The sequence below is a fragment of the Nerophis lumbriciformis genome, linkage group LG05 (genome assembly GCF_033978685.3).
Source record: "Nerophis lumbriciformis linkage group LG05, RoL_Nlum_v2.1, whole genome shotgun sequence".
Classification (NCBI taxonomy): Eukaryota; Metazoa; Chordata; class Actinopteri; order Syngnathiformes; family Syngnathidae; genus Nerophis; species Nerophis lumbriciformis.
Genome location: NC_084552.2, coordinates 35375333 through 35390332, shown reverse-complemented (window position 1 = coordinate 35390332; position 15000 = coordinate 35375333). Strand labels below are relative to the sequence as shown.

Here is a 15000-nt window from a genome sequence, read left to right as displayed (position 1 = left end):
CAGACTTCCCTCTCCCCAGCCACTTCGTCCAGCTCCTCCCGGGGGATCCCGAGGCGTTCCCAGGCCAGCCGGGAGACATAGTCTTCCCAACGTGTCCTGGGTCTTCCTCGTGGCCTCCTACCGGTCGGACATGCCCTAAACACCTCCTTAGGGAGGCGCTCGGGTGGCATCCTGACCAGATGCCCGAACCACCTCATCTGGCTCCTCTCGATGCGGAGGAGCAGCGGCTTTACTTTGAGGTCCCCCCGGATGACAGAGCTTCTCACCCTATCTCTAAGGGAGAGCCCCGCCACCCGGCGGAGGAAACTCATTTCGGCCGCTTGTACCCGTGATCTTGTCCTTTCGGTCATAACCCAAAGCTCATGACCATAGGTGAGGATGGGAACGTAGATCGACCGGTAAATTGAGAGCTTTGCCTTCCGGCTCAGCTCCTTCTTCACCACAACGGATCGATACAGCGTCCGCATTACTGAAGACGCCGCACCGATCCGCCTGTCGATCTCACGATCCACTCTTCCCTCACTCGTGAACAAGACTCCGAGGTACTTGAACTCCTCCACTTGGGGCAAGATCTCCTCCCCAACCCGGAGATGGCACTCCACCCTTTTCCGGGCGAGAACCATGGACTCGGACTTGGAGGTGCTGATTCTCATCCCAGTCGCTTCACACTCAGCTGCGAACCGATCCAGTGAGAGCTGAAGATCCTGGCCAGATGAAGCCATCAGGACCAAATCATCTGCAAAAAGCAGAGACCTAATCCTGCAGCCACCAAACCGGATCCCCTCAACGCCTTGACTGCGCCTAGAAATTCTGTCCATAAAAGTTATGAACAGAATCGGTGACAAAGGGCAGCCTTGGCGGAGTCCAACCCTCACCGGAAACGTGTCCGACTTACTGCCGGCAATGCGAACCAAGCTCTGACACTGATCATACAGGGAGCGGACCGCCACAATCAGACAGTCCGAAACCCCATACTCTCTGAGCACTCCCCACAGGACTTCCCGAGGGACACGGTCGAATGCCTTCTCCAAGTCCACAAAGCACATGTAGACTGGTTGGGCAAACTCCCATGCACCCTCAAGGACCCTGCCGAGAGTATAGAGCTGGTCCACAGTTCCACGACCAGGACGAAAACCACACTGTTCCTCCTGAATCCGAGGTTCGACTATCCGGCGTAGCCTCCTCTCCAGTACACCTGAATAGACCTTACCGGGAAGGCTGAGGAGTGTGATCCCACGATAGTTAGAACACACCCTCCGGTTCCCCTTTTTAAAGAGAGGAACCACCACCCCGGTCTGCCAATCCAGAGGTACTGCCCCCGATGTCCACGCGATGCTGCAGAGTCTTGTCAACCAAGACAGCCCTACAGCATCCAGAGCCTTAAGGAACTCCGGGCGGATCTCATCCACCCCCGGGGCCTTGCCACCGAGGAGCTTTTTAACTACCTCAGCAACCTCAGCCCCAGAAATAGGAGAGCCCACCACAGATTCCTCAGGCACTGCTTCCTCATAGGAAGACGTGTTGGTGGGATTGAGGAGGTCTTCGAAGTATTCCCTCCACCGATCCACAACTTCCGCAGTCGAGGTCAGCAGAACACCATCCGCACCATACACGGTGTTGGTAGTGCACTGCTTCCCCTTCCTGAGGCGGTGGATGGTGGTCCAGAATCGCTTCGAAGCCGTCCGGAAGTCGTTTTCCATGGCTTCCCCGAACTCCTCCCATGTCCGAGTTTTTGCCTCCGCGACCGCTGAAGCCGCACACCGCTTGGCCTGTCGGTACCTGTCCGCTGCCTCAGGAGTCCCATGAGCCAAAAGAACCCGATAGGACTCCTTCTTCAGCTTGACGGCATCCCTCACCGCCGGTGTCCACCAACGGGTTCTAGGATTACCGCCACGACAGGCACCAACTACCTTGCGGCCACAGCTCCAATCAGCCGCCTCGACAATAGAGGTGCGGAACATGGTCCACTCGGACTCAATGTCCAGCACCTCCCTCGTGACATGTTCAAAGTTCTTCCGGAGGTGGGAATTGAAACTCTCTCTGACAGGAGACTCTGCCAGACGTTCCCAGCAAACCCTCACAATGCGTTTGGGCCTGCCAGGTCTGTCCGGCATCCTCCCCCACCATCGCAGCCAACTCACCACCAGGTGGTGATCGGTAGAAAGCTCCGCCCCTCTCTTCACCCGAGTGTCCAAAACATGAGGCCGCAAATCCGATGACACAACTACAAAGTCGATCATAGAACTGCGGCCTAGGGTGTCCTGGTGCCAAGTGCACATATGGACACCCTTATGCTTGAACATGGTGTTCGTTATGGACAATCCGTGACGGGCACAAAAGTCCAATAACAAAACACCACTTGGGTTCAGATCCGGGCGGCCATTCTTCCCAATCACGCCTCTCCAGGTTTCACTGTCGTTGCCAATATGAGCGTTGAAGTCCCCCAGTAGAACGAGGGAATCACCCGGGGGAGCACTCTCAAGTACTCCCTCGAGTGAATCCAAAAAGGGTGGGTACTCTGAGCTGCTGTTTGGCGCGTAAGCGCAAACAACAGTCAGGACCCGTCCCCCCACCCGAAGGCGGAGGGAAGCTACCCTCTCGTCCACCGGGTTGAACTCCAACATGCAGGCTCTGAGCCGGGGGGCAACAAGAATTGCCACCCCAGCCCGTCGCCTCTCACTGCTGGCAACGCCAGAGTGGAAGAGAGTCCAGCCCCTCTCGAGAGAACTGGTTCCAGAGCCCTTGCTGTGCGTCGAGGTGAGTCCGACTATATCCAACCGGAACTTCTCTACCTCGCGCACTAGCTCAGGCTCCTTCCCCTCCAGCGAGGTGACGTTCCACGTCCCAAGAGCTAGCTTCTGTAGCCGAGGATCGGACCGCCAAGTGCCCTGCCTTCGGCTACCGCCCAGCTCACATTGCACCCGACCTCTATGGCCCCTGCTATGGGTGGTGAGCCCATTGGAGGGGGGACCCACGTTGCCTCTTCGGGCTGTGCCCGGCCGGGCCCCATGGGGACAGGCCCGGCCACCAGGCGCTCGCCATCGTGCTCCAACTCCGGGCCTGGCTCCGGAGGGGGGCCCCGGTGACCCGCGTCCGGGCGAGGGAAATCTGAGTCTCGGTTCTTGCATTTCCATAGAAGTCTTCGAGCTTGTCACGTGTTGCTGGCATCAAATTCTAAAGTTAATGACTATTTGCAAAAAAAAAAAAATGTTTATCAGTTTGAACATCAAATATGTTGTTTTTGTAGCATATTCAACTGAATATGGGTGGAAAATGATTTGCAAATCATTGTATTCCGTTTATATTTACATCTAACACAATTTCCCAATTCATATGGAAACGGGGTTTGTATATATGTTATAGACATAATATAATATATCTGTGTATATATAATATACTGTACACATATTATGTATATATTCGTATATATGTTAGATTTTTTATCGCTATATTAGTCTATTTATACCTGCATTGTCCTTTCCATCCTTACACTTTCCATCATTGTAACTGAGCTACTGGGTTGAACAATTTCCCTTGTGGATCATTAACGTTTGTCTAAGTCTAAGTCTAAGTCTATTTGTATCGATCCGCCCACCTTTGTTTCAAGAGCTCCAGATTGCAACCAGCAGAGGCACTGTTGATTTTATCACCAAAGTGTGTGTTCATTTCTATTAAAGCAACCATTTGCATAATGACATCCACAACTCCAGACTATCTTACTAGCAACCTGTGTTTTTTCTCCAAAGTATTACGCAAACCTGCCATATAAGTAAAACGTTCACCGAGGCAAAGTGCTCTATTAGGCACTGTTGTTAAACTTTAACTATTTTAAATGTCAAACATTCCAGGTTTTAACAGCCTGCTAACCTACACAACGGTTCATCCGAGGCACATACCCCATTACGGACTTGTCATCCATGCGGACGTGTGTTTGTGGAGGGTATGGTTGAACTTAGCCGGTCCAATTATCCAGTGGGCTTCAAAGAAGGTGCAAAGGTTAGCAGGCTCAGTAACCGTTAACTAGAGCAAACAGCAGCACCTATCCTAAGGGATAATGAAACCACTGCAGGGGCAGCAGAGCGGGAACGAGGCTAAAAGTTGTCAGTTTGTCTAAATATTGTTTACAATTAGATGTCTTTAGCTCATCTCTTCATGTTTTTATAACAAAAAGGAAGATTTGTTGCTTTAATTTTTTCATTGGAGTTTAAATATACCAGTATATTAATGATACACATGATAATTCACACATTCATTATTAATCAACAGGTTGAGAAAATCCATGTGATGTATTTTAAGTGATGTGAAGGATTTACAAATGACTTTTTAACCACCCCTTTCCCTTTTAAAAGTATAGTTAATTGGAGCATCGTTAATCCAGTTAATAATAAACAACGACAAAAATAGTTAATCAAATTTGTTACCAACACATTTACTTGTTGGAAAGTAGTTGTGCACGTCACTGTGTGTATTTTTCTTAACAAAAAAGTTATAATTTGTAGTGGTGCTAAAAAAAAAGAATCTATTTACATGAACATTTTATTTTTTTCGATTGTAAATTCATTCATAAAACACATTTACATTTTTTTTTTTTAAGAATCAGTTTTTGGATTAAACTATTAAACAACTAATAATAATATTATTATTATTATTGAAATTGTTACTTTTATAAATGTTTATTTTTCCTTGTTTTATTATTGTATTTGTACAGTATCTCTTCTCAATTGCATTGTACATTTCTGACCTAAGTATTGTAAGCTGGGATTGGGTTGGAGTTGGTGTTGTTCTTTTTTTTTATTAGAGTGATTAACATTATGTGATTTTTGTAGATTTAAAAAAAAAAAAAGGTTCCTTTGTAACCTGTCACCTGTTTTTAAAAACAATTATTCTAATTTATGTACCAAATAATATATATATCACGAGAATCGTGTTGAATCGAGAATTGGTTCAGAATCGAATCGTCACCTCATGAATCGGAATCGAATTGGGAGGTGCCCAAAGAGTCCCACCTCTGCTAATTTATCAGAAATTAATTTAGAAAAAAATTCAGTGCAATCATTGCAATCCTCTTTTGTTTTAGGTGCAAAAAATATATCACTTTATCTATATAATAAAATATGCTCTGTTGGCCATCATTGAGTTTTTTTTTCTCTGCTGCAGCAACATATTTATAAGAAAGATTTTTAGTCTTCATTCGATTTTTTTCAGATTGTCTAGATTTACAAATTATTATAAATATGTATATTTTTGCACTTTTTCCCATTTGATTTTGATACAAGCTCTTTCATGTAGACCTTGAAGATATAGTGAAAACTTTTGTTTAACCAAGTGTGTGTGCGTGTACATTTTAAGAGGGAGTCAAATCGAGGCTAAAACTTTGAGGAACAAAGGAGGAGCAAAGCGAGTGGCCTTGAGTCTCTCTGAATGGTGGCCTGTGCAATGTACTTTTGTGAGTGAAGGCTTTGATCAGTTTGGACTTTTGGTGTGGGTGAGGAGCCTGATAGCTTGGAACCTCACATTCTTGAGTGATTGCGTTTCAGCCCCAGAAAGGGGTCCCAGGCGCACTCCCGTTTTATTCTTACCCAGCATTCATGAGAACGGACGACACTGCTTCTTGTGCTGCCCTCGTGTTACGCTTCAGGCCATCTGCTGGGTGACATTGAAAAGCCTCCAATGCAGTGGTGTTTCTTTTCGGAGACCGAGGTTTTTAGCTCTGGTGAAAGAGAACCTCTATCTTTCTGTGCTGAAAGGGTTAATGGTTATGATTATTACAAAAAAAACCCATCCATGTTGAGGCCCCTCGAACTGGCTGGCTGATGTCAACAGAACTTAACGGTTGTTGACTAGGGCTGCAATTAACTACTATTTTGATTGTCGACTAGTCATCGACTATCGTAACGAACAGACCATAACAGTATCGTATCAAATTTGGTACTTTTATAGATACCGACCAAAGTCTGTCGATACTACCGAGTACCAAGTAAGGGGGAGGAGTATATTTATAGCTAGAGCTATATATATATATATATATATATATATATATATATATATATATATATATATATATATATATATATATATATATATATATATATATATATAAAAGAAATACTTGAATTTCAGTGTTCATTTATTTACACATATACACACACATAACACTCCTCTCTACTACTTGTCATAGTTTTGAAGCAATGCATGATGGGAATCCGGATGTTGTGTGTCAGTGTATTAACGTGCCGGCTGGAATAAACATACGCTGAGCAATAGTTCCGTGCCTGCCTACTTTATGGGTTATAGATAAACCCATGGATAACAGAGACATATATAATAGTCTCCTTCTTGTTGTGTGTGCAGTTGCGCACTGAGCTCCAAAAGCCGTAGATGTTATAACGTGACTGGGCCGGCACGCTGTTTATATGGAGGAAAAGTGAACGTAACGGCAGGCTGTCCTCACTCAGGTTCGGCTGGAAATCGGGAGAAATTCGGGAGAATGGAGGTGGCGACTTGTCCAGGGTTTACCCCGCCTTCCGCCCGATTGTAGCTGAGATAGGCTCCAGCGCCCCCCGCGACCCCAAAGGGAATAAGCGGTAGAAAATGGATGGATGGATGGGTTGTCCCGGGAGATTTTCGGGAGAGGCACTGAAATTCGGGAGTCTCCCGGAAAATTCGGGAGGGTTGGCAAGTATGCGGGCCAGCGGCCTGCGCCGCTGCACAGAGAGTCAAAAACACTTAATGAGAACAAGATAATTCACCCCCTTCTTTTTATACCACTATGGTACAAACGCACATAGCCGCTAAAAGCGACGAAAAACGTGAATGCTCTTGATGCATGCACATGGGAATTTATCGACGCTGGGAACTTACTGACTTTAATTGTCGGTTAATTGACTTATCGAATATCGGCCCAGGCCTAGGTGATACGACTTGTAACCACCATGTTTTTGCACTTTACTTCTGCTATCCATCCGGTTTTGGCATAGATTGCATAGCAGTATTTAGCTTCTTGGCATTGCAGCTGGTCAGAAATCCACCAGTTGCTAGAAGTGATCTTAGGTGGATGTCGGGCCTTAGTGGCCTGCAGCTGGCCTGGATTACATGCACAGGATATACACCCTATGTTCTTTTGCATTCTCAGAGATGTTGGGCTGCTCAGCTGTTAGGTGGCTGTAATGTTACTTCCTGTGAAGATTTACAGGATTTAGGATGTTCCTCACTTGACAGTGAATGTGCAACTGAAGACCTGCAGGAAAAGATGGATTAAAACATCCATCCACCAATCCATCTTCTACCGCTTATCATATCGTTGATTAAAGTAACTTTATGTATTTGTGTAAAGCAACTCTTCTACTCCCGAACTGTTGCACACGGAATGATGAACATTGGTCAACCTTATCACCTCCACTGTGTTGCCTGTGCTATTATATTTTCAACAATTACACCACATGGTAGCGCTACTATTAGACCCCAAAATCTGATCCCTTAAGTATCAGTAGAGTGGAAAAACAAGTTGCCTCTATATTGAAGCTATTATCATATGTCTGATTTACGAAACCAAAAGACTTCCAAAGTTTGCAAATAAATAGATATGATCAAAATAGTGTCAATCTCACAGAGATTCCACAGCCATTTTAAGAGATAATGAGGAAGCCAGTCACGTGATGTATGACGTAGCGTTAGGAACCAAAGAGCCCTTCCCTATCAACAACAATGCTAATGAAGTAGACTTTGTGAGCGCCGACAACTATTACTTTTGGAAAAATTATGATTCATAATGTTATATTTTTGAGCCCGATCACAAAGAGGATGAGCAAAAAGTTTTAGAAGCCGAGTGATGGATGCAGTTTCATTGTGACACTAGCATCCACAGCATTGCTCAGTGGTAAACATACAAACTGACAATAACAAACCAGAATAAAACAAACACTTACTGTAATATTTCCACTCTGGTCCCGACGGGACACTCACATAATTCCGTTTAGATGAAGATTCAATCGCAATCCTCACGAAGGGTTAAAAAAAGTACCTGCAAGAAGCGTCTTGTGGGGTCTATTTCGCTATCTCGGGGAATGTCAAGGTCGACCAGCCTGTCAGACCACGGCCACATTTGCCAACTACTATTAGGTGATAGCTGCATGAATTATAATCGAGAATTTACTTTTAGCAAGTTTGAGATGAAGCAGAAGCAGCCGTCAGCTCAGTGTGTCAACTACAGTAGCGTAAGCTAGCATTAGCTCACTGCTATAAATAAGCCCTAAAATAGTCCGTCTGTGTTGGCGCTTATAACATTATCACTTATATTTGGTTAATTTTCAGGTCACGACCAATGTTCCCTCTAAGGTGCGCGCCTGTGCAATTGCGCACTGCTCAAGCGTCCTCTGCGCACGGCAAATCTATGCCACGCACAAAATCAAATAAAAAAATAAGCGCATAACAATTTTCGACACACAAAACTGGTCATTTTCTGCAGTACAAACCAGACCAAAACCAACTTTGTTATATCAACAGCAGCCGCTCGCTCTTTCTCACTTGCGCCAACACATGCACATATGGCACTTAGCCAGTGATGCGTTTACAGCCACACAAAAAGTCAGACAACTCCAACACCGCACATAAAGTGTAATTCCAGGTCGTTACACTATGATTTACCAATCAAATGTGTGCTTATTCTAGTGTAATTTATTAGGAATCTTAATTTATAAATATTAATCATGAAATGCTGTTAGTATATTAAATAAATACTAATAAAAATATATATAACTAAATGCAATGTCTGAAAGGGGTACAAATTATTTCCAAAGCAGGACCTCCACCCAGACAAACAATACAAGTACACAGTTCATGAAAAATAATATTTTTTGTTATTGTCATTGTAAGTGGGCCTAAACACTTATATTAGAAAATAACCTCATGGAAATGACTGCTGTCATTTGATTATAATAATAAGAGAATGTCTTCTGTCTATCTGTGTTGGCCCTACGATGAGGTGGGGACTTGCCCAAGGTGTACTCCGCCTTCCGCCCGAATGCAGCCGAGATAGGCTCCAGCACCCCCCGCGACCCCGAAAGGGACAAGCGGTAGAAAATGGATGGATGGATGGAGATTTAACATGTTATTTAGTCAGGTTTGGGACAGGTGTGCTGCTGGTGTAGCCACAGTGTGCATGTCTGATGTTGCTCACATGGACTCCACTGAATGCTCAGGGAGTTTTTACGTTTGCTCACACACATGAAAAATTAGGAGGAACATTGGTCACGACACGTACCGTATTTTTCGGACTATAAGTCGCAGTTTTTTTTCATAGTTTATGAAAGTTTCATAATGTTTTTTTCCTTCTTTATTACGCATTTTCGGCAGGTGCGACTTATACTCCGGTGCGACTTATACTCCGAAAAATACGGTAAATGGAATATTGTTGGCAGTTTCCGGATGTTTTTAGAGAGGTATAATGAGCGCAACAGAGGACCTTCGATCTGTTGAATCAATTGTTAGCTATTAATTTACGATTTTGAATGCGTAAAAAAAATCCAAGCATATGTGTCCTTGTCTTACATAAGGATTGTGAACGATAAGCGCCACTTCTCTTTCCAATTTTTGCATATTTCCAGTATGACTGATTTGATAACATTGTCAGAGTGCAGAAGCGTTACTACTGTGATGTCAATCTCCGAAAATAGCCAGAGGTATTCAGAGCGCAATATTCAAAATGGCTGATTGACTTTGTGGCATTTTGTCATGTTTCAACAGTGTTTTCACATACTTTGCGGATTGTAATACAATTTGATATGGTTTAATCATGGATACAATGAAACACATATAAGCATATAAAGTCAACTTGTTTCTCCACTCTACTGGTACTTTAAGTTGGATTGAGAGTATTGCTTTCTACCAAATACTCACTTTAACTTTATGGTGCTTAGAAATTGGTACACACTTGGTAGACACAAATTTGGTGCACAATTTTAGGGGACTGACAAGCACACGTGGGTGAAATTTGAGCAAGATTAGTAAAAAAAAACATGACCGCCATCAAACAAAACATCTTTGCAGGGGCAGGTAACTAAGTCATTCACCATTTGTCTTATGATTATAGAACTTTGAAGGTATATTTTTTTACATGCTCGAACCCCATGTCCACGTTTATTAAGCCGAGCTCAGTGTAGTTGACGATTGGTTTTGGGTATGATCAAGTTAATCATTGGATGTTGATTTACTTCCCAGGAATTTTCCATTCTTACTTTTTATACAAGAAGCTTAATCCTGTCTATCCAAATAAGACATTCATACAGGTTCAATTTACATGACTGTGGGGTGTGAAGGGCAGCTGCATCTTATATTTGTCATCCACTTGAACCCCCTTGGAGCTAATAATGGCCATGTGGTGGGTAACTGCTTCCTTTGACTCTTTGCCTCCTGCCATAAAACTGGGGATGCTGACTAGGCGGAAGTTAAAGACAAATCCAACTGACCCTGTGATACAGCCTGTAAAGTTCATGTCCTCTTATTATTGGTCAATCGATCATGAATTTACATCGTTAATGCATGACCTATAGTGGAGAAAATGCGCTTAATTCATCAAGAAAAACATGACTTGGTACGTGTTGGAGAAACCCTTGTTGGCAAGCACAGAAGTCAGATGTTTCTTCTAGTTGGTCACCAGGGTTGCACACATCTCAGGAGGAATTTTGATCAGAGAAACAGCCACAAAGCAGATTGTTTCCACCTCCATTTTTGACAACAGGATGATCTTATTGGGCTCTGCGTCCAAATACTGTAACACCTTTGATGCAAAAAAACTAAATTTTGGTCACAGCTGACCAGGGATAGGTACTGAATCCAGTGCTTTTATAGATAGTGACTAATATCAGTCGGTACTGCCAAGTAATACCGACTGATATCCATATGTTTTGTTGCACGTGACTTCAGGTCCAATTGCAGACTCGGCACTGACCCAAGTAGTTGGTTGGTGCATGCATATAATCAGGTTTCATCAAACATAAATTTACGTTTTTACCTTAGGGTAAACTGGGTAACACACTGACAAAGCTTAACCTATTGTTACCATAACAATCTACAAGGTTAATATAGCTGGCTTCTCTTTCTTCCCCTCCATTTATCTGCTTTCTTTTGTATTTCAAGTTATCATTACATATATGTATTGTTGCATTTGAACAACTGTATTGTTGATAATAGAGGTACATTTTGGTATTATTCATTATCAATGGTGCTATTTCTATTGGTATTTGTACTGCTCCATTTGTAATGTAAAAATGCTCATTGTCATTTCTGTATTATTATTTATTTCACTAACTGCTTCTCTTTACCATCATATTTGTACATTACCTATTGGCTGATGTTGCTCTGTTGCTGTTGTTGTTGTTGTTATTGTTGTGTTTGCTGTTGTTGTTTTTGTCTCTCTGTCTTATCCCCCTCTTGTCCCCACAATTTCCCCCTCTCTCTTCCTATTTTTCTTTTTCTATCCCCTCCTGCTCCGGCCCGGCTGCACCAAATGATAATATAAATACATTTAATAAAGTCAAATACAAATAAGGCAACAAGAGAAGTATCCCACACTTCTCTTTTGTAAAGTACATTTGTACAGCCAATATGGGCATCTACATCAACAATATGATTTGCCTGAGAAGCTGGACAGGACACAAAAAAAAAGTTGTTGGTTGGTAAACCAGGCCTATTGGTAGCAGACTGCCTTTAGTTAATGCTGTAATGTTCCATGTCAACAAAACAAGCTTGCCTGATAGAAAGTAAGGTTCCATTTGTCAAAATGCTCTAGCGCTATGCTAATATACCATATGAATGCTACTGATTAGCATCACAGATAAGATGCACATTACAATCACACAGCTATGTCTTGAATACTCATGGCGGGTTGGATTTATGTTTCATGTGCCTGTGTTTTTGGTATTATTTCCTGTCCAGCACTCTTATTTATTGTTCTTCTTCCTGTCTGTCCATATTCTCAGCCACTTTTACCCCCGGCTCGAGAACACCTGCTCTTGATTAGTGATTAAGTGGCTCACCTGTCCCTAATCAACAATCAGAAGGGTTTATCTACCAATGTTGCCTTCCATGTTGGTTCGCTGTGGTATGTTCGTGGTGCCCTTTTTGTGTTTTACCGTGCTTTGCCTTGTTTTTACCCACCCGTGAGCTACTGCCAGACCTTTTACTTGCCTGTCACTTGCCGTCTTTGCATCTTGGGTTCATGCCAATAGCCAGCATGCGTCACTGTGATAAGCTATTGTGTAATAAGTGCAATACTTACATTTTAAACACTTTGTAGGGCTCAACAAAAGACAAGACTGGCCCATTCAACTTAATGGCAAAGACACACCTGTCAGTGGTGTACTGTAAAACGCATTGAATTTTTGTCTCAATGTTGGATCGTAGCATGTGGAGGATAACATTTTCCCCTCTGCTCTCTTACAGCCTCGGCAAGTTGTCCAGAAAAAACCTGTAGAGGTAAGGATCATCCAATGATGATATATGTTACACACCTACAATAACTTTATCCTGGAATCCTCATCATATTATATACAGTGGAACACCTTTATGTCAACTTAAGCATTCACTTTTTAGTAATAATTGCAAACAATGGAAATATATAATTGATATCATCACATGATTTGTTGATCCATCCAGTTGACTCAAATGAACAATATATTGAATGCACGTGTACGCCATTATCTGTATCCATTTGCAGAAAAACAAAAAGCAATTTCTTCAAGTCAGTGAAGTAAAAACCTCATGTTCCTCCACTCATGTGCACGTGCAACATATAATTGTGAGTAATGCTTTGCATTCTCTCTGTGTGCGCCCTTCATCAAAGGGAAAATGGAAGTAGAATGGTATAGAGTGAGCGAAACATGACACAGGACCCCCACCCCCGCCATGCCCTCACTGTCCAAGAATCCACCAACCTCCCTGTTTTTGCTGGTACAGAGCACGTTTGCGTCGCTCGCCTCTGATTTGTGGCTGTGTGGGAACACGGTCTGAAGTAGTTGGGAGGTGCTGTGAGGCCCTGAGAGCTGCTAACCATAAAAATGTCATTTAGCACACCCACTCTGATAGGCTGCTTTATCTCAGCCCGACAACACCAGTCTGAACAACAACTCAAGCCCTTTTCATTCCAACCTCCAAGATGGAGTCGGTTTGGGTCTTACTCTGGTATGACGTGATTCCCAAAAAGAATTGTATTCCACCTTTGAAAAACTAATGGACAAGTACAAAATCATAGTAGGATAAATAGTATATACTTTTAGATAAAGTACAAATTAGCAAATTATTTATGACTATATAACCAAACATATGTTTTATGATATACAGTATATGTGAGATAGGTAGTCACCTGAAATGGTTTTCACTTCACAGGTGTGCTTGAAGCTCATTGAGAGAATGCCAAGAGTGTGCAAAGCAGTAATCAGAGCAAAGGGTGGCTATTTTGAAGAAACTAGAACATAAAACATGTTTTCAGTCATTTCACCTTTTTTTGTTAAGTACATAACTCCACATGTGTTCATTCATAGTTTTGATGCCTTCAGTGACAATCTACAATTTAAATAGTCATGAAAATAAAGAAAACACATTGAATGAGAAGGTGGCGTGTCCAAACTTTTGGCCTGTACTGTGTGTGTGTATGTATATATATATATATGTATGTGTGTGTATATATATATGTGTGTATATATATATATATATATATATATATATATATATATATATATGTTTGGTTATATTGTGTATATATGTATCTATATATATACAATAGGAGAATATAGTAGAAATTACTAAATTACTTTTGACAAGATAACCAAACGCATGTTTATGTGGCCTCGTAGTTAGCTTGCTTTGTTAGTGTTTCCTGCTTCTGTATGCGTCGTCCCTTACTATAAATCCATCCATCCATCCATTTTCTACCGCTTATTCCCTTTGGGGTCGCGGGGGGCGCTGGAGCCTATCTCAGCTACAATCGGGCGGAAGGCGGGGTACACCTTACTATAAATGTTAATGTATATTTAAAACTGTAACATTGTCCCTCAAAATCACTATATATATTTTGATAGTTATATAATATTAAAGTAGAAACGAGTAAATTACTTTTGATAATACAACCAAACGTATGTTGAATAAGCCCTAATGGTTAGCTTGCTTCGTTAGCTTGTCCTGCTTCGTCTTTGTTAGACTATCACCTCCGTTGGACTCCACTGTCTATCTGCTTAAATAACATATATTGTTTTTTTATTGCCAGGACGAAGAAGAAGAAGAGGAGGAAGAAGAAGAAGAAGAAGAAGAGAGTTCCCAGAGGAAGATTAAGGAGGATGATTAAGCTTCCATACCGCAAAACCTCTACCTCATACAGTTGTCAGGTTTTTCAAAGGGAAACAACTACCTTGACCACTTTTGTTTTCATTTTACTTTTGTTTTATTTTACTTCATGTCCAGTACTTCACTTTGTCACTGGGATGTTTCTGGTTAGAGCTCACACCATACAGATTTAGACCACACACTTGCGTACTCACACTTAATACTAGGTACAGAGTCTACACAGTATACCTATGGAAGTGTTCTGGCTCAATTTGCGCATTTACTCTCAGTCTCTTGAGTGCATAAGCGCGTTGACAGTGAGAATAATAGCAAAATTACACTGAAAGGTAAAAATGTTAAGACACTTACCATCCTCAGTAGTCACCATCATAGCTACTTACTACTGTCAAAATGTACGCTCTCAGGATCTACGTACACAGTGCACACTGTATACTAGCGACAGAAGTGTTTCATTTGACACATACGGAGATACAGTTGGTCTCCTGAGAAATATTTGTCATTCAGAAGTCTTCCAGTCTACATTTCTGATAGAGCCACCCATCAAGAACAGGTAGACACATATTTCCTCAGAGCAGTATTATATAATAATTTTATTTTTCATGAACCATCACCTGAAGCCCTGATTGCTAAAGTTGTTTACTTAGGACTATAAAAAATTTACATTTA

The 15000-nt window shown here is 42.3% G+C and overlaps 1 protein-coding gene across 1 annotated transcript in view; it reads left to right on the top strand.

Annotated features, from left to right (window-relative positions):
- Positions 1 to 15000, top strand: part of hmga2 (high mobility group AT-hook 2) — a 45452-nt gene that overhangs the window by 29599 nt on the left and 853 nt on the right. The window contains exons 4-5 of the mRNA XM_061959022.2: positions 12439 to 12471; positions 14258 to 15000. The exon at positions 14258 to 15000 is cut by the window's right edge and continues 853 nt beyond it. Coding sequence (XP_061815006.2) covers positions 12439 to 12471; positions 14258 to 14335 — 111 coding nt within the window. The 3' untranslated portion in view covers positions 14336 to 15000. The remainder of the gene's footprint in view (positions 1 to 12438; positions 12472 to 14257) is intronic.